Below are 23430 nucleotides of genomic sequence, written 5' to 3'. Positions count from 1 at the left end.
TACTCATTTGTAAGTGGATATTAACTGTAAAGTAAAGGATACTCTACAGACCCAGAGAAGCTAGGTGACAAGGGGGGACACGCAAATGTCACTGGGAATGGGAAACAGAATAGACATTGCTAGTGAATGGGGGCAGGGTCTGGAAGGTGGGGTGGGGGATGGGAACAGGAAGGATAAGGTTGGGGGAGGATGGAGGGAGAGAGTATGGGAGAGACAACTGGAATCGGGGGACATCTTCGGACGAGCTAGAAACCTAGTGTAATAAAAACTCCCAGCAATCTCTAAGGGTGAGCCCAGCTAAGACTCCTAGCAATGGAGGATATGGAGCCTGAACCAGCCATCTCCTGTAACCAGGCATGACTTCCAGTGGAGGGACTGAGACCCCCAACCCAGCCATGAAACTTTCGACTTACAATTTGTCCTGACTACAAGATGTGCTGGGGTAAAGGTGGCACAGAAATTGTAGGAGTGGCCAACCAATGACTGATCCAGCCTGAGTCCCCTACCATGAAACGGAGCCTACCCCTGACACTACCTAGAGGGCCAGAACCCAGAGGCGGGGTAGCCCAAAATCTTAGGATAGAACCAAACATGATTGGCAAAAAAAAAAATTAAAAAAAAAAAAGACAATGAAATGATTCCTAATGATATTGGTGCCTGTTCAACTGTCATCAGAGAGGCTTCACCCAGAAACTGACAGAAACAGATGCAGGGACCCACAGCCAAACATTAGGCAGAGCTAGGGAAAGCCTGGGGAAAAGGAGGAAGGATTATAGGAGCAAGAGGGGCCAAGGACACCACAAGGAAATCCACAGAATCAACTAACCTGGGCTCGCAGGGGCTCACACAGACTGAACTGACAACCCGGGAGCCTACATGGGACTGACCTAGGCCCTCTGCACATGCTGCACTTGTGTAGCTTGGTCCTCTTGTGGAACTCCTAACAGTGAGAGCAGGGGCTGTCTCTGACTGTTACCTGTTTTTGGGACCCTTTCCTCCTACCAGGTTGCCTCGTCCAGGCTTAACAGGAGAGGATATGCCTAGTCTCACTGCAACTTGCTATACCATGGTTGTTTGATATCCATGGGATGCCTGCCCTTGGTGGATGGGAGTGGGAGTGCCATACAGGCTTGCCTACAGCCTGGGCAGGCATTTTCTCATGGTCCCTCCTCTCCTCTGATGACTCTGGATTGGGTTAAGTTGCCATAAAACTAGCCAGCACAGTCAGGTATTGGTGAGCACTCATGATGGCTAAGACTCCATGATGCCCAAATGTTTGAAAAAGGACAGCTGTTGATAAGAACAGGGAGTTGCCTGTGTGTTGTGGAACTTTGAAAAGGAGGTGGCAGAGATGGCCAACCTGAGAAAGCCGTTTGTACTGGAGATGAGTTCACAGGGGATGTGATGCAGAGAAGTGGAGTAGAAGACCAAAGTAGAGCTGAATAACATACGCAAAATTGAATAATGTAGTTGAGAAAAAATAGAAGACTCAAGTGAATGAGAAATGTGGGTGTACACGAGTGTGCACATATGTGTGCATGTTCATCTGTGCATCTGTGTGGGGAGGGGCAGGAGGAAATGACACAAACATCCAGAAACACACTTTTGAGACCTTTAAGGGATCTAAGGACTTTTGATTTTACTTAGAATTGTGGTTGGAAGACAGTTTATAATCTCTTTATATCACATCAACATATAAGCTAATGTCATACTCAGCGCTATTGAGGCTTGGGTGTACTTTGCTCATGTGTTAGCAGCTTGGTTCTCGGGGTTGCAGTTTTGAGGTGCTGGGACCTTTAAGAGGTGGAGTCCCATGGGAAGTCAACAGGATGATGCCCTTTGTTGTGGTTTGAAAGCTTGGCCTCTAGGGAGTGGTGCTCTTTGGGAAGGCTGTGGAGGCATTAGGAACTTTGTTGGAAGAAGTGGGTTCCCTTTCCCACTATTAACTGTCTAAACAGTCTACTCAGCCCTTTTAAGCATCAGTTTTCATATCTGTAAAATGAGAAAATAAAATATTTTATGCTTCATGGCATTGTTTGTTAGTGATGTGCGCACGCGCGCGCGCATGCGCGCGCAAGAGAGAGAGAGCGAGAGCGAGAGAGCGAGAGAGCGAGAGAGCGAGAGAGAGAGAGAGAGAGAGAGAGAGAGAGAGAGAGAGAGAGGAGAAAGAATATGTGTGTGCTTCTTTTCAAATAATCAAAAGAAATGACCATGTACATCAGGTCAGAAAATTTTATCTTGCTTACTTGAAGACCATGTTTACTGGTCAATAATGTAATAAATCTTCATGAAATCACATGTAAAATAAGTCTGTGCCATACTTAGAATTAAATATGCTGAAAACATCTGATGCAGCCTAAGAAATACAAGGACAATATAAGCCCCAAATAAAAGAGTGAAAATAAAAGAAGTAAGATTTTACTGAAAAGAAATACAAACCATCGGAAACAAATGGAGAAATCATAAAATAAGTAACAAGGAGTTGGTCAGCAAAATAAGATGTTTCTTTGAAAAGATGAATATGACAGCTGTGGTGTTAGGACCATGATCAAGTACAGAGATGACAAAGATAATAACACCAGACTCAGGAGTGTGACTCAGCGGGGCTGTGCTGTTTATGAAGTGTCCCTGGGAGCACCGAGCTTCCCCATGGCTTGGTTTGTGTCCTAATGCTTCATCCTGCTGGCAGCTGGCTCTTTGAGAACACTATGTGTCCTTTTCTGCACCAGCTTTTCCACAAGGTGGTTTATACTCAGCCCTCACTGCGTCACTGTCATCATGCATTTAAGTGACTACCGTAAAGAACCTGACCCCTACGGGAAAATCAAATAAACATTTATGTGTAAAATACTAACAATTAGAATTGGCTTCAAATGGAGGAAAAAAAACAAACCACCCTGATTAAATCTAAAATGACAAAGGTTTTAAAGACAACCCTGGAGAGATGGCTCAGCAGTGCAGAGTGCTTACTGCTCTTGCAGAGGACTGGGGTTGGTGCCCAGCTCTCACATCAGGCAGCTATCAGCCCCTGTAACTGCAGTTCCAAAGGACAGAACTCTCTCTTCTGGCTTCCACTAGTCCTGCATATGTGTGGTGTACATCTATACGTGAAGGCATTCACACGCATACACATAAATTAAAAACAAACACTTAAAGGTTAAAAGCCATTAACAGGCTAGACCCCTGTCTAGGCTTTTTTTCCTCTTTCATTAAAATAACTCTACTGTCTAACTTTACTTTCTGTTGCTGTAGTGAAACACTGACCAAAAACCACTTGGAGAGGGTTCCTTTGGTGGTCGGGTAATAGTCTACCATGGAGGGAAGCCAAGGCAGGAACTCACAACAGGAATCTGGAGGCAGGAACTGAAGTAGAGACCTGAAGCTTACTGGCTTGTGTGACTCCCTCAGCCTGCACAGGGGTGGCACTGCCCACAGTGGGCTAGGCCCTTCCACATTCATCATGCTCTACATACATGCCCACGGCCAATTGGATGGAGGCAACTTCTTAATTTAGAATCCCTCTTCCCAGGTGACTCTAGTGTGTGCCAAGCTGACAAAAATTAGTCAGAATACCTATGTAAAGACAGTTTTAAGTATATATTCTACCCAAACTTTGGGAAATATTAAATGAATGATAGAGTACAGCAAGAGAAAGGCCTGAAGTTGATGATAAAAGCAAATTTTAGTTTTATCTAAAATATTATGATTTAATAAGTGGAAATGCATCCAGGTATTCTGAGTAAAATTATAAAATCATATTAAGATTTGGAAATGAAGAAAGATAATTTAGTCCAGGTTAGTATCTGGGTTGGAGGAAGCCCCAACATCTACCCACCTGTTCCAGCATGCAGTGCAGTATCAGTGGTACAGAAATAAACTCCTCCGGAATTGGATTCAGCAGGTCATTGTAATATCGCATATCTACTTCGGTGGTGATGATAAAAGCCGCTGTACAATGCAGAAAATGACATTGCCTAGTTAAGATGTATTCTCTATTTCTTCCTGAAATCCTGTGCATAAATCCAAACTGTGGCCAGGTGTAACCAATGTTGAGAATGTAGGGGGAGGGGCTGCTGACAAAGGGAAGGAGGGCAGCTTAAGCCAGGAGGAGGTGGCGCCTCAGCATCTGATTGCATACATGCCTGAGGGGGGAGCTTGGGGCTCTTCATATTGTGCTTTCTTCTTTCCAGGGGCTGGAGCAGTTGGAGGTGAAGGCTGAGAAAAAAAAAATGAAAAGAAGTACTTTCATCAAACTTATTTTTACATTACAGATCCACCCCCAGGAGCCTAAGAAATGAGGATGTGAAAAAGCTGATCAGACACAGAACATCCCCCTGGTCTTGGTTTCAGTCATGGTACTTTTTTCTTTTTAAGCATCCTTATCTTTGTGCATCTTGTCCCCTGTTCTTCAGGACATTATTATACTGATTTCCCAACAGATTTCCCACCAGGCAATTCATGTTCAGCTCTCACCATATGTCTAACCCTGGTCCCCCTCTCTCAAACCTTCTGTTCTCCAACTCAGGGGGCTGTCTTAGGGTTTCTGTTGTTATGATAAAGCACCATGACCAAAAGCAACTTGGGGGTGGGGGATTAATTTCATCTTACACTCTCTGGTCACACAGTCCAACACTGAGAGAAGTCAGGGCAGGCAGGAACTGAAGCAGATGTCATGGAGGTGTGACCTGAGAGTGTGACCTGCTTATTGACTTGCTCAGTTTGCTTTTTTATATGCCTCAGGACCACCCAGGAATGGCATTGCCCAAAGTGGGCCAGGCCCTTAAGTAAGCATCAGTCATTAGTCAAGAAAATGCCCCACAGACTCACCTATAGGCCAATTTAAAAGAGCCATTTTCTCAGTTGAAATGCCCTCTTCCCAGATGGACATGACTTGTGCGGGGTTGTTTGTGTTCCCCCTCCCCCCACCAAATCTAACTAGGGTATTTGATCCCTGTCACGTTGACACATGAATACAACACTATTAAATAATAACCTTTCCTTCTTTGTTTACTCCAAGATCTCACACTAACATCAATATCACAATACAAAACACTCAAACTTTTAAAAGTTCCAAGGTCTTTAAAAATTCCAAGACTTTGAAAGTTTAGTCTCTTCAAAAGTCCGGTGACTCTTGAATGTGGGGTCCTATAAAGTCAAAAACAAGTTAAATACCTTTTTTTGTCCAGGCTCAGCCACAACTAAGTTAAAGCAAACCCAGACTTTATCAATGTCAAAAGTTAAATGCTTCACATCTGGGGTCCAAAGGGCCTGGGTATCTCCAAAGATTCAGTGAGCAGTGCTCTCCACCGCCTCTGCTTCAGTTCCTGCCTTGAGTTCCTGCCCTGACTTCCTCATCAAGAGAGTGTGACCTGAGAGTTCTGAGATGAAACAAACACATCTCTTCTGAGCTGCTTTTGATCACAATGTTTTATAACAGCAATAGACACCCCAACTAAGGCAGCTATCATTTTGATCACATGTACTGCTCTCATCCTTCCCAGACCATGTTGGAACTGCTGACATTGTATTCCTCTTCAAAAGCTCACTTTCAGGAAAGATGGCAGGAAATGAGTCCTGCTATGTGACCAGGATCTTGCTGAGTGCAAACACCGGGGCTATTTTGTCAATTTTCCTCTTGCTCTACATGCTAGCCATTGCACCCTGAGCTGACAGCTGGCTTTTCTTGTGCTTTCCCAGGTGTCAAGCAGTTGAGGAGTGTCTAAGTCAGGGTTTCTATTGCTCTGATGAAGCACCATGAGCAAAAGCAACTTGGGGAGGAAAGGGTTTATTTGGCTTAAACTTCCACATCATTCTTCATCACTGAAGGAAGTCAGGACAGGAACTCAAACAGGACAGGAACCTGGAGGCAGGAGCTAATGCAGAGGCCATGGAGGGGTGCTGGTTACTGGCTTGTTCAGCCTGCTTTCTTACAGAACCCAGAATTACCAGCCCAGGGATGGAAATACCTTCAATACTTTATGGAGAGTGGTCTGGGCACTCTCCATAAATCACTAATTAAGAAAGTGCTCTACAGGCTTGCCTACAGCTAGACCTTTCAGATGACTCTAGCTTGTGTCAAGTTGACATAAAACTAGTTAGTACAAGGAGCTTCATAAAGATCTCAACACAAGGTTTTTAATGCTTTTGCTAGGGGATGTTTCCTTGTTCCCACCCTCACACCTCAATACAAGAAGCAGTAGTACACCAACACAGGTCTTTACTATAACTTTTTCTTCATATGCTTTCTGAATATGAAAATCAAGTCACTCAACTCCATCCTGTAGCCTACTACAGACACCCATGCCTACCTCTTGAATTGGCATTGTTTCTAACATGGTTTTCTCGCTAACCACTTGTGGGACATTGATGAGCTGCATGTTTTCCAAATAGTGCTGGTGCTGCCTCTTCCAGTCCAGGCTATCGTACATCAAACAGGCAATGTTTTCAAAAATCTCGGTGCCCAACTCGAGCTAGCAGTGAGAGAATCATTGACAATCCATCAATGGTTTCATACTCTTAGAACAGATAGAATGTTTGTAACTTTCCAGAAAAGCCCATTTCCCCTTTTACAGGAAATCAAGTCCCCAAATCCCAAAATATTGGATTTTAGCATTGCTGATGGAGCCTTCATGCATAAACTCTTCAAGTCCTTTTTATTCACCACAGAGGTTCTGATGCTGCCCAATACTGTAAGAGGCTGGCTAATGTTTCAGTGCAGTGAAAGGCAACCTACTCACTAGTTTCTATAGTGTGCTCCATATGCTCGGTGTTTTGGATCCTAAAGCATGTTAGATGATTTGACACCTTTGGCTGAAGACAAGCAGACAAGCAGCTGCTTGCCTTCCTATGCAAGCATGGAAATGAGCATAGTGGGATTCCCTCACTCGGCTCTGTGTACCATCTGAGTATGATACAGTCTGTGTGTGATCAAGTTTCTCTCTTTCCTCCTTTCTTTCTTTTCACTGAGCTGGCTTTCACCTGCAGTCCTGTTAGCAAGAAGCTCAACGAAATCCAAATCACTGCTTCTACAGTATCCACAGTTTTTATGAGCTGGCAAGCCAATTATAGATCTGCTATGGTTATTACTTAAGCTTTCATTTCCTGGAGTAGGAAAATTCTGGGATGGCTGTGTCTGCCTGTTTGGAAGTGGAGAAGCATTGAGTAGGCCACTCCTACATCTGAGTTGAAGAGGTAAAGTAGAATGGAAATCCTCTGTGGGGCCAGTGACTCATAGGCTGGCAGACATTCAGGGAAATGCTTGGCTCTGTCCATCATAGCCTACCTGACTGTTCTTTCCCATACTCACATCAGGACTGATGAGTTTTCAGTTAAACTTCAACCAGGCATCCTGTGCCCATCCACATGCTGGCACAGAAAGACAGTTTTCATTTTTATTACCAAAGGAAATACAGTAACATTTCTGCCCAATGATCCATTAGCATAGCCTGTGTAATTCATTTTAAAATTTATCGGTAAATGATATGCTAAAGTCTGGCAAATTGTTTCAGCAAGCAGGATTTATCTTGAGATGTTTCAGATGTCTTACATGAGCTCTTAGCTCATCTTGATTGGCATTTACTCGAGGTAAAGCTTTCATTACCTTAGTTTAGCACAAGCACAGCCTGCTTGTTTGAGCCAAAAGATACAAATGCTTTCCTTCATGCCAGGAGGAGAAAAGACTCACTCACTGCTTGCTCCTAAAGCAGATATGAGGTCATTAAGAATTCATAGATAAAAGTGCACCATCATGGACCTAGCCTGTTTCTATGAAGCAGCCTTATCACATTTATGCTTATTAAGTGATCCTGAGTTTAAAATGGACTATGACCTTCAATATTAAGCCTAATGGCCCTTTCTCCTGGAATTCAATTTTATTGCTGAGTCATTTTTGAGGTAGACCTTCCCCATCATCTTCAGTGATGGATCTTTCACTCATAGAGACATGCCTAAGCTGTGGTTACTGCTCTTGAGTACCAACCAAAGCCCTGGTATGAAGAAGATGCTCAACAATGACTACAAATGGACTGATAGATGATCAGAGGGACCAGCTGGGCAACACAGCCTATGGTTCTTTGGAAGAACTGAATGTTTTCCAGGCCTAGTTGGACATACTAACACTAATTTAGTTCTGAATTTAGGAATGTTCTACTGTAACTAGCATTTAAAGTAATATTTTTTCAACATAAAATAGTTTTTCTGAAGTTAAATTATCATGTAAAGTTCACTCTGTATTTGCTAAGATATTGAGTATAGCCACGGTTCCTTTCTTTTAAGTGGAATGGATGTACCATCAAGGTGGCATCTTTCCATGCCATGCTCTGAAGAGCTATGAGGATCCCCTTGCTGAGTAACCAGAGCTCCCAAAGAGCACGCGTGTATCAGAGCCACTCACCAGAAGCCATGTTGGAACAATGTTCTTACCCTTAGCCACCACCAATTGCCACCTGGAGTTTCATCTCAAGTTCATCCTGGTTTAAAGACATTCCCACAAAAACCTTTCCTGTCCCTCTGTTGCTCACAGACATGTAGCAATCGAGTTAACACACTTCCATTACTCTCAAGGTGAGTCCAACAAACCCAAGTAATAACCTCAATTCAGTGACTTTACCAAAAAATTCATGTGACCCAAACTCTTAGCAAACAGAAAAATCACTGTATAAGAGCCTTGCTACATTTTATTAACAAAGTAAACAACTTAAAAATAAATGGAACGGAATGATCTATGTCTTCTAATGAACAGAGAGCTATGGACATGGGGGTAAGAAGCAGGATGCTGTGGGTGGTGCTGAGTCTTCTGAAGTTGTGACCATAGCGTTGGTGCTCACCTAAGGATGCAATGGCATAGCCTCTATTTGGCGCATAGGACCTTTTGTCTTCTACCATCATGTTCCTGAGGTTAAAGGAGACCCGTGGGAAAGCACACTCACTTGTGGAGCTACAACAGGCACTTGGTTTGAGGATGTGTTAGCATCCTCCTGGGAACTGTGCTTCAGAAATTGCATGATGGGATTTCCTATGTCATCCTGAACAAAAATACATGCATGTGCTCCCCCCACCCCGTGTGTGTGTGTGTGTGTGTGTGTGTGTGTGTGTGTGTGTGTGTGTGCGCGCGCGCGCGTGAGCTCATGCACTTGTGCACACATGCATGTTTGCATATGGGTTCACATGTACACATACACATGTTGGGAGGCCAGAGCTTGAAATTGGGTGTCTTCCTCAAGCGCTTTTCACCTTGCTTTTTTGAGATGGGGGTCTCTCACTGGAGCTCACTGATTGGCTAGTCTGGCTGGCCAGTGAACTTTAGGGTTCAGCCTATCTCTGACCCTCCAGTGCTAGGACTGCAGGTATATGCTGACATTTCCAGCTTTCATGTGGGTGCTAGAGATCCAAACTTGTGTCCTTGTGCTTCTGCAACAAGGGCTGTAGGGAATGAGCCGTCTCCCCAGACCCCCTATTAGAGGGGTATGCAGCCATACCCTGGTCCAAATGATAGGGAAAGTGGTCCTCTAAGTTGTAAATGTGTGGATATATGCACAAGGGGGAAAAGCCCATGTAATACGAATCTTAAAAGGTCTTACTAAATTTAAAAAACCTCAGAGCCAGCTATTGGGGTAAATTCTGAAAGATCAGAGGAGCAGAACAAGCCACAGCTAACCTCACCTTGCCAACGCCTCAGCTGGTCCTGTTTCCTCAGATTGGAAGCCTCTGAGTCCTCTTCGGAATAGATCTCAGCTGAACTGTTGCTAAAAGCCTCAAAGCTTAAAAGCCTTAAAAATTCTTGGTCCACATGCCTTATATACCTTTCTGTTTCCTGCCATCAATTCCTGGGATTAAAGGCGTGTGTCACCATGCCTGGCTGTTTCCAGTATAGCTTTGAACTCACAGAGATCCAGATGGATCTTTGCTTCCCAAGTGATAGGATTAAAGGTGTGTGTGTGCCACTATTTTCTGGCCTCTATGTCTGTCTAGTGGCTGTTCTGTTCTCTGACCCCAGATAAGTTTATTAGGGTGCACAATATATTGAGGGACACAATATCACCACAAGCCCACCTACCAAAAAGAGTAGAAAGTTTATTTTGGTGTGGGGATTTGGAATTCCAGGAAAAAATCTTTTCCCTAGATATTATCTCAACAAAATAGGATGGAACATTCCTAGCACTCCGTCTTTGGAAATACCAATATCTCTGGAGGAGGTAATTGTGCTGACTCAATTTAAAAAGCACCAGTAAAGGTCAGATGGAAACAGAACCTTTTCTGAGCCAGATGTAGACAGTAGGAAGGAGAAAGGCAAAGCAGGAAGTCTGAGGACAGTGGAACAGAGGAAGACATGGAGTAAGTGGTTTTGCTAACACAGCTGTGCCTGCAGCCAGCCTGCATACAGCTTCCTAGCCACTCACAGCACAAGGCTGATATTCCTTCTTGGTGTTTAATGCTTCATGCTGAAAGACTTTTTTCTTTACAGTGGAACTACCTAATGCTCTTTATTCAATTCCTTGCTATTTGAATCCTTGCTATCCTTAATAGTTCAACTATACTTTCTCCTTTATTTTTTGAGATTATAATTAATTAAAACATTTTTTCCTTCCCTTTCCTCCCTCTGAACTCTCCAATATACCCTTCTTCACTCTTCTTCAAATTCATGACCTCTTTTATCATCAATTTTTAATTGCATGCATATACATATTTGTATATACATATACAATCCTAGATAAAACTTGTTTAGTACATGTAACGTTACTTGTACATATGTTTTCAGAGCTGACCATCTGGCACCAGACAATCATTGTGCTCTTCTCTGGGAAGGCCATTTCTCCCAATCCCAGAATTCCTCAGTTGCCTATAGTTTGTTGTGTAGGGTTGAGGCCTCATGGACTTTTCCTTGTCCAATTTGGCATGTTCGTTGGTGTTGGCCTTGCTCAGTTCACATTTGGGCAGTCATGCTGGTGAGACTTCATATCTGTAGCTTTTGATGTTGCTAGGAGAAATAATCTCGCAGTAAACTCCCTGATCCTCTGGTTCTTACAACCCCCCACTTCCATGATGTTCCCTGAGCCTTGGGTGCGGAAGTGCTTTGGAGACACATCCATCATGACTGGCTTGACAACTCTGCACTTTGGTTGTGGTTTTCTGCAGTGGTCTCTCCTCTCAATGCTTTCACTTCTTTTTCTGAGCACCATTATCTCAAGGCGAGAGGATCGGGGTTTCACTTCATGACTGTCCCTTGGCTCAGAAGCAGCTCCCTCGGTCCTCTTAGTCAGCCTTTTCTTTGGCCCTTTTCCTTTCCTTTCATTTCCTTTCTTCCTTTCCCATCCCTCTTTCCTCTTTCTCCTTTCATCCTTTCTTCCTCAGTTCTCCTCTCTCCTCCTCCCCTCCCTTCCCCTCTCCTTCCCTCTCCTCCCTTCCCCTCTCCTTCCCTCTCCTCTCTTCCTCTCCCCTCCCGTCCCCTCCCCTCTCTTCTCCCCTCTCCTCTCTTTAGCTGTACACAGTCTCTTTACAAGCATCCCCTCTCCATCCAGCTTTGCCCCGATCCTTGCAGAAGAACCCTCAGTGGTTGTAGTTCATCCACAGGCTCTGCTGTCAGTTCAGCTCTTGATGGTGAAATGTATACCTTGTGAGGGATTAACATGTAATACAATAAAAACATAAAATTTACCATCATTATAGTAATATATGTTCATATTTTTGTTATTACTTAGATCATTACTGAAGCATGAACCAGAGCCAAGTGTCATTAAATAAAAGACTCACCATCCGCTACATCTTACTATCATTAATCCATGGACTAAAAGATACAGAATCAAGCTATATCCGGAAGTGGCCCTTTGTTACCATCATTATGCCAAAGATGAGAAAGCCCAGCAGAGAGCATTGTTACCAGTGCCTAGTGAACAGTTGTGGAATGAGTGACAGAATGGACCACCACACACTCTAACTGACTCGTGTACTCACCATCATCTCATTGTCTGACCAGTCAGAAGGAAAATGTGCTACATCGACCATATAATGGAGTCGAGCAACATCAAAGAGATTTGTTTCAGGTTTCTCATTATTCAGGATTGGTTCCAAGTATTTCCAGAAAATTTCAAGTTCCTTAATGGTATTTTCTCTCTTCAGGTTTTCAGCTTGTATATCTAATAATAGTAAAATGTTTTCCTGTGAAATGAAGGTATTGAATTTCTCCCTACTTTATCTTGATGTTGTGAGTCATATGCATGATGAGATGTCTGTAAAGTATTAGCGGAGTGCAAATACAGGCACATAACTTTGAGACGTTTTTGAAGTGGGAAGACACAACTATAAAATCAAAAGAGATTGCTCTATGAGCTCATCACTCTCCTTCATCTCACAGTGGAGGCCCAGAGAGGTTGTGATAAGGTCACACATCTCAAGAGCTGAGGAAGCTCAAGGTACCGATTGACCTGCTAATGCACCTGCATAGAACCAGTCTTCCCTCCAAATCATGCTTTCACTGAATTGGTACTTGCTGCATAACACATTAAAAAACTGAAGTAGACCCACTTCCCACAGGCCTACAGCAAGCCTGGATGAGAGTGATTTATGCTTTAGTTAGCTTTCGGTCATGTTACAGCAGCTACATCTTTTCTGGGTATTTGCCCCCTGACTGTCAAGTGATAGTGGATTTTCATAAAGTTAGATTTGAAAACTTACTTGAAATATTTATGTTTTTTATATCTTTAACTAAAGAGTTGGGTCTACTACTATGACCTCATCATTCTATGGTAAAGCCTAATATTATTTTATTATATATATATATATATATATATATATATATATATATATATATATATATATATATATATATATATTTTTCCTTACAGGGGAGAGCGCGAACGCAGTCGAGTTTCCCGCATTTGGGGAAATCGCAGGGGTCAGCACATCCGGAGTGCAATGGATAAGCCTCGCCCTGGGAAAACCACCTTCGTGATCATGGTATCTCCCCTGCCAGGTAAGTATTTATTATATATTTTTTGAGACAGAGTTTCACGCTAGCCTAGGTTGGCCTGCAACTTATTATGGAGCCTGAAAATGGCCTCAAACTCATTGTCAATCCTCCTGTCTCAGTGCTGTGGGATGGTCTGTATGTCAAATGTGTTGCTGATTGGTCAATAAATAAATCACTGATTGGCCAGTGGCTAGGCAGGAAGTATAGGCGGGACAAGGAGGAGAATAAAGCTGGGAAGTGGAAGGCTGAGTCAGGGAGACACTGCCAGCTGCCACGATGACAAACAGCATGTGAAGATGCCGGTAAGCCACGAGCCACGTGGCAAGGTATAGATTTATGGAAATGGATTAATTTAAGCTGTAAGAACAGTTAGCAAGAAGCCTGCCATGGCCATACAGTTTGTAACCAATATAAGTCTCTGTGTTTACTTGGTCGGGTCTGAGCGGCTGTGAGACTGGCAGGTGAGAGAGATTTGTCCTGATTGTGGGCCAGGCAGGAAAACTCTAGCTACATCTCAGCCTCTCAAGTTCTGGGATTATACATATCAGCCAGCATGCTTTTATCATAGAATATATTTGTATATTGATTTATTAGTACATGAACTGTCTTATAGATACTATACTTGATTCTTATGCAACAGTTTCTTGACAGTTTCAATAACAAATTATTTTAATATATGTATGTTTTGATATAGTCAGTTTCTGACTTAATAGTTGCCTCTGGTCCAAAAGTCCTTTTTGATAAAATGGAAATAAGTAAGACTTACTTCCTGAGTGGCCACATGGGGCTAGGACTCAGTAGGTGATTTTCATTTTCCTTCCTTTCCTCCCTTATAATCTCTCCAGACTCACTCTCAGTACTGTAGCAGCCTGCTTTCAGGAGCCCTTCCTCCTACCCTATCTCCATTCCCCCTCCACCTCTCAGTGTGGACCCAGGCTCCTCCTATTCTTTCATCCATGTCTCTCTAAGTTCATTCTTTGTCCTAACGCAGCCTGTTTGTAGGAGCCTCTACTCCCACCCCATCTCCTTTCCATGGGGATGCTGCCTCTTGGTACAGAACCCGCAGCCCCAGCACTTTGCCTATATCCCCTCTCAGCCCTCCATTTAGCACATCTTCATGCATTTTTACCACTCACTGACCACAGAAACACTCTCCAATGAGGACCCCCCCCCAGCCACCACACTTGTCTAGGATCCAGAGAGGGCAATAGAAACCAAAAACTGGAACACCCAGCCAAGAAAGATGAGACCAGATATTGACACCAAGAACATCATAACTCCAGATGCCTAGATCCCAGTGCAAAAACACAAACATGAACAGCCAAGACAATATGCTTCCACCAGAAGCCAGCAACCCTACTGAAGGAGGCCTTGAGAAATGAAATAAGAGAACTTCAAAATAGCTATTATGAATATATTCAAGGATCTTAAAGAAGATATGAATAAGTTCTTTAATGAAGTCTGTGAAATCATAAACAAACAGTTGAATAAAATAATGAAAACAATTAAGGACACGACAGTGGATTTAATAAAGAAATAGAGTCACTGGAAAAAAAACCCAAACTGAAATAATACTGGAAGTGAAAAATTTAGGATGCTAAACAAAAACCTCAGAGGTAAGCCTCACCAACAGATTGTAAGACATGGAAGAGGGAATCTCAGATGTTGAAGAAAAGGTACAGAAGTGGATACCTCAGTCAAAAAAAAAAGTTAAATCTAAAGGAATCCAGTCACAAAACATCAAAGAAATCTGGAACACTATTAAAAAAAAACTATGAATAATAGGGGTATAAGGAGGATAAAAAACCTAGGTAAAAGGCACAGAAAATATTTTAACAAAATTATAAAAGAAAATTTCCCCAGGCTAAAGAAGGAGATGCTTATTTAGGTACAAGAAGCATAGAGGACACCAAGGGGCAGGTGTTCCCCATGACACATACTAATGAAAACACTAAATATACAGATCAAAGAAAGCTGCAAGGGAAAAAGACCAGGTACCATAGAAAAGCAGATCCATTAGAATAACATGATTTTTCAGTGGAGACTTGAAAACCAGAAGGGCCTAGATAGGTGTTCAACCAGCTCTGATAGACCACTGATGTCAGCCCAGACTACTACACCCAGCAAAACTTATCAATCACAATTGCCAGAGAAAGAAAAACATTCCACAATAAAAGCATATTTAAGCAACTTCTATGTACCAACCCGGTGCTACAGAAGGCACTAGAAAGAACACTTTAGTCTGAAGAGGTTAACCACATCTAAGGAGACTCAAGGAATAATCCCACAACAGTAAATGAAAATGGGAGGGGGTACCATAACAACAAAATAATAATACTGTTCATTGATAACTCTCATTATTAATGGTCTCAATTTCATAATAAAAAGACATAGACTAACAGTTTGGATTGGGAAATGGGAGCCATCTTTCTTCTATATCCAAGAAACACATTTCACCATTAAGGACAGTTATCACCTCAGGGTAAAAGGATGGGAAAATATATTCTAAGCAAATGGGCTCAAATAGCAAGTGGGAGTGGCCATTTTAATATTTGACAAACTAGATTTCAAATCACACCTATTCAAAAGATGTAGAGAAGGACACTATATACTCATCCAAATGAAAATACACCAAGAGGATATTGTAATTCTAAACATTTGTGCACCAAACACAAGGGCATCCAAGTTCATAAAAAACAAAGACTACTACAGCTAAAATCACATATTGACCCTCACACAGTAATAGTGGGTAGTTTCAATAGCTTCAATACCCTACTTTTTACCAACTGACAGGTCATCCAGACAAAACTAAACAGAGAAATGCTGGGGGTAAATAATGTCATAAACAAAATGGACCTAGAAGATCCCTACAAAACATTCCACTCAAACAAAAAAGAACATACTTTCTTCTTGTAGCTTATGGAACTTTCTCCAAAACTGACCACATATTTGGACACAAAGCAAATCTCAACAGATACAAGAACATTTAAATAATACCCTGCATTCTGTCTGTCCACCATGGATTAAAGCTGGATATCAACCACATGAAAATGACTGAAGTTTATAAATTTATAGAAACTGAACAATTTACTATTGAATGGAAAATGGGTCAAGAAAATCAGGAAGGAAACTGAAAATTTTTTAGAATGAATGAAAGTGAAATTATAACGTACCGGAACCTATGAAACACAGTAAAGGCAGTTCTATGAGGCAAGTTCATAGCATTAAGTGCCTACATCAAATGATTGGAGACATATCATATTAGTAACTTAGCAAAATATCTGGAAGCTCTAGAACAAAAAGAAGAAACAACGCCCAAACAGAGTAGATGTCAAGAAATAACCAAACTCAGGACTGCAATCAATGAAATAGAAATAAACAACAATGACAAAAACAATACAAAGAATCAATGTAACAACGAGTTGGTTCCTTGAGAAAATTGGTAGGATGGCAAATCGTTAGCCAAATTAACTAAAAGATAAAGAGAGAAAATCAAAATTAATGTAATTAGAGGTGAAAAGGGAGACATTACAACAGACACTGAGAAATCCCTGAGAATCATAAGAATATACTTTAAAAATCTGTACTTCCTCCCATCCTCACTCATGTATCTTTGGCCAAAACAAGACACATGCCACATTGTCTTCAAAAGAGCTCCACATTCCCCTGGTGGCTATGAATGCATAGGTCAGGATTGCCTGTGACTCTAATGCAAACCCAATAAACAGTTTTCCTTGGACATCTATCTGCAACCATTCTTCTCTATTTGTATCATAAATGTCCTCACTATCCACATTTTATAACCTGCAGTGCTATAGCACGATTGTCACAGGGCCCCAGACCTTAGGACAACTGACTCCAGGATGGACATACCATTCAGGTCGTAAAACTCAGTATATAGTCAGCACCATCTGCCAAAACTAAAAAGAAGACTTAATCTATCAAAGTTCATAGTTCTGGGAAAGTCTTTAAATGTATTAGCCTTACTTTCTGGCTTCTGTAGCTCTGCTTCTCATTAACTGTTCTTGTTAACTGAAATATGTCAACTAAGAATATGATTTTTTTGTGTTTAAAAGCTCACCCTGAGAAAGGCTTGGGGCTACACTGGGATCCCAAAATTTCAGTGTAGTCACTGGCCAGCTCATAAAGAATTTTTATTGGCCAAAAAATTTGTACTTTGCCAAATTGAGAAATTAAAAGGAATCGATAGATTTCTTGATATTTACAACCTACCAAAGATAAATCAAGATTAAATAAGCAATTTAAACAGACCCATATAGACCCTAGTGAAATAGAAACAGTAATTAAAATTATCCCAATCAAAAAAAATCCCAGAGCCAATGGATTTAACACAGAATTCTACCTTATCTTAAAAGAAGAATTAATGCTAACACCTCCTAAATTATTCCACAAAATAGAAATCCAAGGAACATTTCCTTTTTTTTTTAACATGGTGACTATTCCTCTGATAGCAAAACAACACAAATACTCAAAAAAGGGAATAAGTTATAGACCAATATCCTTTACGAATATAGATGCAAAAAGTTCTCAATAAAATACTTCCAAACTGAATCCAAGAACAAATACATCAAAAAGATTATCAACCATGATCAAGTTGGCTTCATCCCAAAGATATAGGTATGGTTCAACATGCATGAATTAATACATGTAATCCACCATACAGACTGAAAGAAAAAAAAAAAAGCACACAATCATCTAATTAGATGCAAAAAAGGCTCTGACAAAATCCAATACCCCTTCATGATAAGAGTTCTAGAGAGATACAGAGGACACACCTCGCCATAATAAAAGCAATTCACAGGAAGCTCACAGCCAACATCAACTTAATTGGGGAGAAACTTGGAGCATTTTCACTAAAATCAGGAATAAGACAAGGATATTCATTCTCTCCATATCTATCCTATACAGTACTCAAAGTCCTAGACAGAGCAATACTCAGAGATCAAGGGTATAAAAATATGTGAGAAAGAAGTCAAAGTATCTTTATTTTTAGATGATAAAATTTTATACATAAATAACCCCATAAATTAAATCAGGGAATTTTTTTTTTTTTTTGGTCTTTTGAGACAGGATTTCTCTGTGTAGTTTTGGTGCCTGCCCTGGATCTCACTCCGTAGACTAGGCTGGCTTTGAACTCACAGAGATCCACCTGCCTCTGCCTCCCCAGTGCTGGGATTAAAGGCATGTGCTACCACTACCTGTGCTAATCAGGGAACTTTTACAGCTGATAAACACCTTCAGCAAAGTAGCAGGATACAAAATTAATAAAGTTAATTAAATTAAAACCAGCAGCCTTACTATATTCAAATAACAAATGGTCTGAAAGAAGATCAGGGAAATAATAACTTTTACAATAGCTTAAAAATCATCTTTGAGCCAGACGGTGGTGGCGCACACCTTTAATCCCAGCACTCAGGAGGCAGAGCCAGGCAGATCTCTGTGAGTTCGAGGCCAGCCTGGGCTACCAAGTGAGTTCCAGGAAAGGCGCAAAGCTACACAGAGAAACCCTGTCTCGAAAAACCAAAAAAAAAAAAAAAAAAAAATTGTCTTTGAATATCTCTCACCAAGCAAGTGACAGACTTGTATAATAAAAACTTTAAGGCGTTGAAGAAAGAAATTGAAGAAGACATCAGAAGATAAAAGTATCTCCCATGTCCACGGATTGGTAGGAATAATGCATCTAAAATGGCCATCCTGCCAAAAGCAATCGGTAGATTCAGCGCACTGTCCATCAAACTCCAACACGGTTCTTCACAGAAATCGAAAAGGCAATTATCAGCTTTGTAATGAGATGCCTGAAAACCTCCAAGATCGCTAAAACTGTCCTGGAAAACAACACAACAGCAGCGACAGACACCCTGCTGCAGGCATCACTGTTCAGATTTTAGGTTGTCCTATAGAGTTATAATAACAAAACCAGCACAGCATGGCCATAAGATCAGACACGCTGATTGATGGGATCTCATTGAAGATACAGACGTAAGTTCACACACCTATGGAAACTGGATTTTTTGACAAAGAAGCCGGAAATACACACTGGGGAAAACAAAACAAAACAACATCTTCAACAAGTGGTGCTGGTCAAACTGGACGGCTGTGTGTGGAAGAACGCAAATCAATCCATACGTATTACCCTGCAAAGCAAAACAAAACAAAACAGAAACCGACTCCAAATGGATCAAGGGCATCGACATACGGTCAGACACACCGAGTCTTATAGAAGAGAAAGTAGGAATAGTCTCGAGGTCATTGGCACAGGAAAGGACTTTCTGAACAGGACATCAACAAGGCACTAAGAACAACAATGGTATCTCTTTCCTTGTTCTCCCACTCTGTTTCTGATCCAGCTAGGACCTCCCGCTCCCCTAAGCTCTCTTTCCCCGACCCTTGCCCTACATTACCCCACCCCAGCCCCAGTTTGCTCATGTAGATCTCATCCATTTCTCCATCACTGGGCGATCCCTGTGTCTTTCCTAGGGTCCTCTTTACTAGCTAGCCTCCCTGGAGCTGTGGGTTGCAGTCTGGTTATCTTTTGCTTTATATCTAGTATCCACTTAGGAGTGACTACATACCATGTTTGTCCTTCTGAGTCTGGGTTACCTCACTCAGGATGATATTTTCTAGTTCCATCCATTTGCCTGCAAACCTCATGATGTCATTGTTTTTCTCTGCTGAGTGATACTCCATTATGTTTATGTACCACATTTTCTTTACACATGAACTGTGAACCAATAGCTGAGGAGTCCCCATGGTATTGGACTAGGCCCTCTGGATAAGTGAGACAGTTGTTTAGTTTGAACTGTTTAGGGGGCTCCCAGGCAGTGAGACCAGGACCTGTCCTTAGTACATGAGCCAGCTTTTTATAACCTAGTGCCTATGCTGAAATACTTTGCTCAGCCTTGGTGTAGGGAGGAGGGGCTTGGACCTGCCTCAATTGAATGTACCAGGCTCTGCTGACTCCCCAGGGGAGACCTTGCCTTGGAGGAGGTGGGAATGGGGGGTAGGTTGGGTGAAGGCTGGGGGTGGGTGGGAGGAGGGAGGACAGGGGAATCTGTGGTTGACATGTAAAATAGAAAATCTCTTAATAATAATAAAAAAAAGATAACAATGAATAAATGGGACCTCATGAAACTGAAATGCTTCTGTATGGAAAAGGACAGCATCATTCAGGAAAAGTGACAACCTACAGAATGGCATGAGATCTTTACTAATTATACATCTGATAAGAGGGTTAGTATCCAAAATATATAAAGAACTAAAAAAACCTGAACATTAAAACAAATAACCCAATTAAAAAATGGGCTACAGAATTAAGCAGAGAGTTCTCAAAAGACAAAACACAAATAGCGGAGAAACATGGACAGAAATGTTCAACACTCTTACTCATTAGGGAAATACACATTAAATGACTTTGGGATTTCATCTTACACCAGTTAGAATGGCCAAGATCAATTAAAAAAATAAGTAACAGTATGTGATGGCAAGGATGTAGAGAAAGGGGAACATTTCTTTACTGCTGGTGGGAATGAAAACTTGTACAGCCAGTATGGAAATCAGTGTGGCGGTTCCTGAGGAAGCTGGGCATAGATAGACCTCAAGATCCAGCTATACCCCTCTTTGGCATATACCTAAAGGACTCTATATCCAACTACAAAGGATACTTTGATCATTCATGTTCATTGCTGCTCTGTTTATAATAGCCAGAAATTGGAAACAGCCTAGATGTCTACCAACAGTTGAATGGATAATAAAAATGTAGTGTATTTTCACAATGTAATATTATTCAGCTGGTAAGAAAATGAAATTATGAAATTTTCAGGCAAATGAATGAAGCTAGAAAGAAGTCATCCTGAGTGTGGTAATTCAGATCCCAAAAGACAAATAAATTGTATACTATCTCTTATATGTGGATGTTAGCTTTTTAGCCTTTGATATGTGTGTTACAATCTGAAAGACCAACCACAGAGGTTAGGTACCTAGTAAGGGACTGGGGATGGGGGACAGGATCTCTCAAGAAAAGGAAAAATAGAATAAAATGTAGAAACAATGGGGAATTAGAATGGGAGTATTAAAGAGGGAGGGGATGGTAGAGGAGGGTAAAAGAGGCAATGTAGGAAGGGACAACCAACACAGAAGGCCATTTGGAAACCTACTTCTGAAGAAATTTCCTAAGATATATACGAATATGAAAGTAATCCAAATAGAGTCACCAAATAAAGTGGGAGACAATGCCCCAGTTGGACATCTTATGCTATCAAGTAAAGCCCAGTGCGTAGAATGGGCTATGTCCTGCTGAGTTGTTGGCCAAAGGGTAACCTGCATACATCGCAAGCTATTGCCAATGCTATTGGTTACTCTCTATAACCTACTGCTGAAGAGAACACTTACAGATGTCACCAAACATGGAACAGCTGAGCTGGTGCCTAACTAGAAGTTTCACCCTTGTTGACTAATGTTCATGGTACTGGAATGTATTTTCCAGGCTATCAGAGGAGAAAGGTAATCATCAGTATCATCCAGCTACAAATCCTGTGACCTGCCTGCAAGATATATTTGTGCAATAGTGTTGTAAATGTTATGGCAGTAACCAAGCACGTTCTGACTGGATTTAAGGCCCACTCTATGAGATAAAACCTATATATTACTCTGCTCAAGCTATTAAAAACCGAAAACTAGGTATGTCATGGGCCTACGGGGAAACTTAACACTATTATTCTGATAAAGGAATACAGCAATAAAATGACTCCTAATGACATTTCTGATATACAGATAGGTCAGTGCCTTGCAGTAGATAGGAACTATCACAGAGACCCACAACTGGACAATGTAAGAGAATGAGAAGCTTTGGATTACTTGGTACTGAATAAGACATTTTCATCAAAGCTCTCCCCTCAAGGATACAGTGATCTATGCAGAATAAGAGGCAGAAAGACTAAGAGATGGAGGTAATGGGTATCTCCAAGGAAACAGTCTTCCAGACACAAGACTGATGTACTTTTGAACTCACAGAGACTGTGGTAGCATGTACAAAGCTTGAAAAGTTTTAAGACAGGCAGGGTCCCAGCACTGAGATGGGGAAGTGGACACAGGGTCCTACCCCTAACCAAGAAGTTATCTGTAGTTGACACTAACTGGTAAAAGAAAAATCAGTTTTCTCCAGTTGCATCTTACTGGGTTTATTAACCACACTTCATAGCTGGCCCCATTCTCAGGAGTAGTTGGCCAACACAAAACTAATTCAATAGTCTTTCTGTAGATTTTTTGTCTATACTTTTTGGAGGGCACTTTTTCTTATCTTTTTGGTCTCTTGTTTTTATATTTTTATTTCTGTTTTTGTGGAGTTTTTTGCGAATATTTTTTTTTGTTTGCATTTTTGAAAAGAGAGATAGAAGAACAAGTTGGGTGAGTGGGCAGGCTAGGAGGGTCTTTGAGGAATTAGGGGAGGGAAAACCTTATAATATAGTGTATGAACATATTTTTTCCTTTTTTCTTTTTGGTTTTTCAAGACGGGGTTTCTCTGTGTAGTTTTGGTGCCTGTCCTGGATCTCGCTCTGTAGATCAGGCTGGCCTTGAACTCACTGAGATCTGCCTGGCTCTGCCTCCCGAGTGCTGTGATTAAAGGCGTGAGCCACCACTGTCTGGTGAAAGTATTTTTTTTTCAATTAAAAAAGGCATACTTCCTTAAGAGTATTGTGAAAACTATACAAATCAATATACTTAGAGCTCTTAGCATTGAGCTTAGCCCCCAAGTTATGCACCCAATAAATAGTAATTATTATTATTATCGAAGGTAGTGATTTCTAACTTTGAGAAAAAAATGGAAAGAAATCACTATGTGGCTGTGTGAGTTAAAAAGCATAACGAAAATACTCATAATAACATTAAAACCAACACATGCTATGGGAATAACTTGGCTCCTGGAATCACAGATTTACATTGATTCTCAGTGCTATTACATCAAGGGCACAGCAGCTTCCTGCTTCTTTCCTACACAGATAATCTAGCACAATTCCCTAACACGAAAACCCCAAGGCTCAAAATGACTGAACAGTAGTGTGTCTGGAGCTTGGTGCCATTAATTTCCCAGTTTAAGTCTGGAAGAAAGGACTCCTCTGACTTTTATTACAAAGAGTTAGTAATACATGTAGAATTAATAACATGTAGGATTCAACTAGAGAGATGCCTCAGCAGTTAAGAGCACTTGCTGTTCTTCTAGAGGACCCAAGTTCAGTTCCCAGCAACCATGTCAGGTGGTTTATAGCCACTTATAACTCCAGCTCCAAAAGATCCAATACCCTCTTCTGTTCCCCATGAACACACACATATGCACATGCACAAATCCAACTGTGTGATCTTCCCTGGGCTGTTTTGTGACTATGTCATTTGGAAGAAAAGAGTCTCAACAGAGATTCATCCAGCCCAGGCTTTGGCTAAACATTACAGGT

General features: G+C 41.4%; 1 protein-coding gene and 1 pseudogene across 1 annotated transcript in view; both read right to left on the bottom strand.

The window, feature by feature from the left end:
- Positions 1-23430, bottom strand: part of Spag17 (sperm associated antigen 17) — a 234269-nt gene that overhangs the window by 126910 nt on the left and 83929 nt on the right. The window contains exons 7-10 of the mRNA XM_052731519.1: positions 11950-12131; positions 6309-6470; positions 4143-4215; positions 3836-3948 (exon numbers count right to left, since the gene is read on the bottom strand). Coding sequence (XP_052587479.1) covers positions 3836-3948; positions 4143-4215; positions 6309-6470; positions 11950-12131 — 530 coding nt within the window. The remainder of the gene's footprint in view (positions 1-3835; positions 3949-4142; positions 4216-6308; positions 6471-11949; positions 12132-23430) is intronic.
- LOC128106840 (uncharacterized) lies at positions 12850-12975 on the bottom strand (annotated as a pseudogene).

This window comes from Peromyscus californicus, unplaced genomic scaffold (genome assembly GCF_007827085.1).
Source record: "Peromyscus californicus insignis strain IS unplaced genomic scaffold, ASM782708v3 Scaffold_9__1_contigs__length_137607984, whole genome shotgun sequence".
NCBI lineage: Eukaryota > Metazoa > Chordata > Mammalia > Rodentia > Cricetidae > Peromyscus > Peromyscus californicus.
Note: the sequence above shows the minus strand (reverse complement) of the source record. Positions and strands in the feature narration are given on the sequence as shown.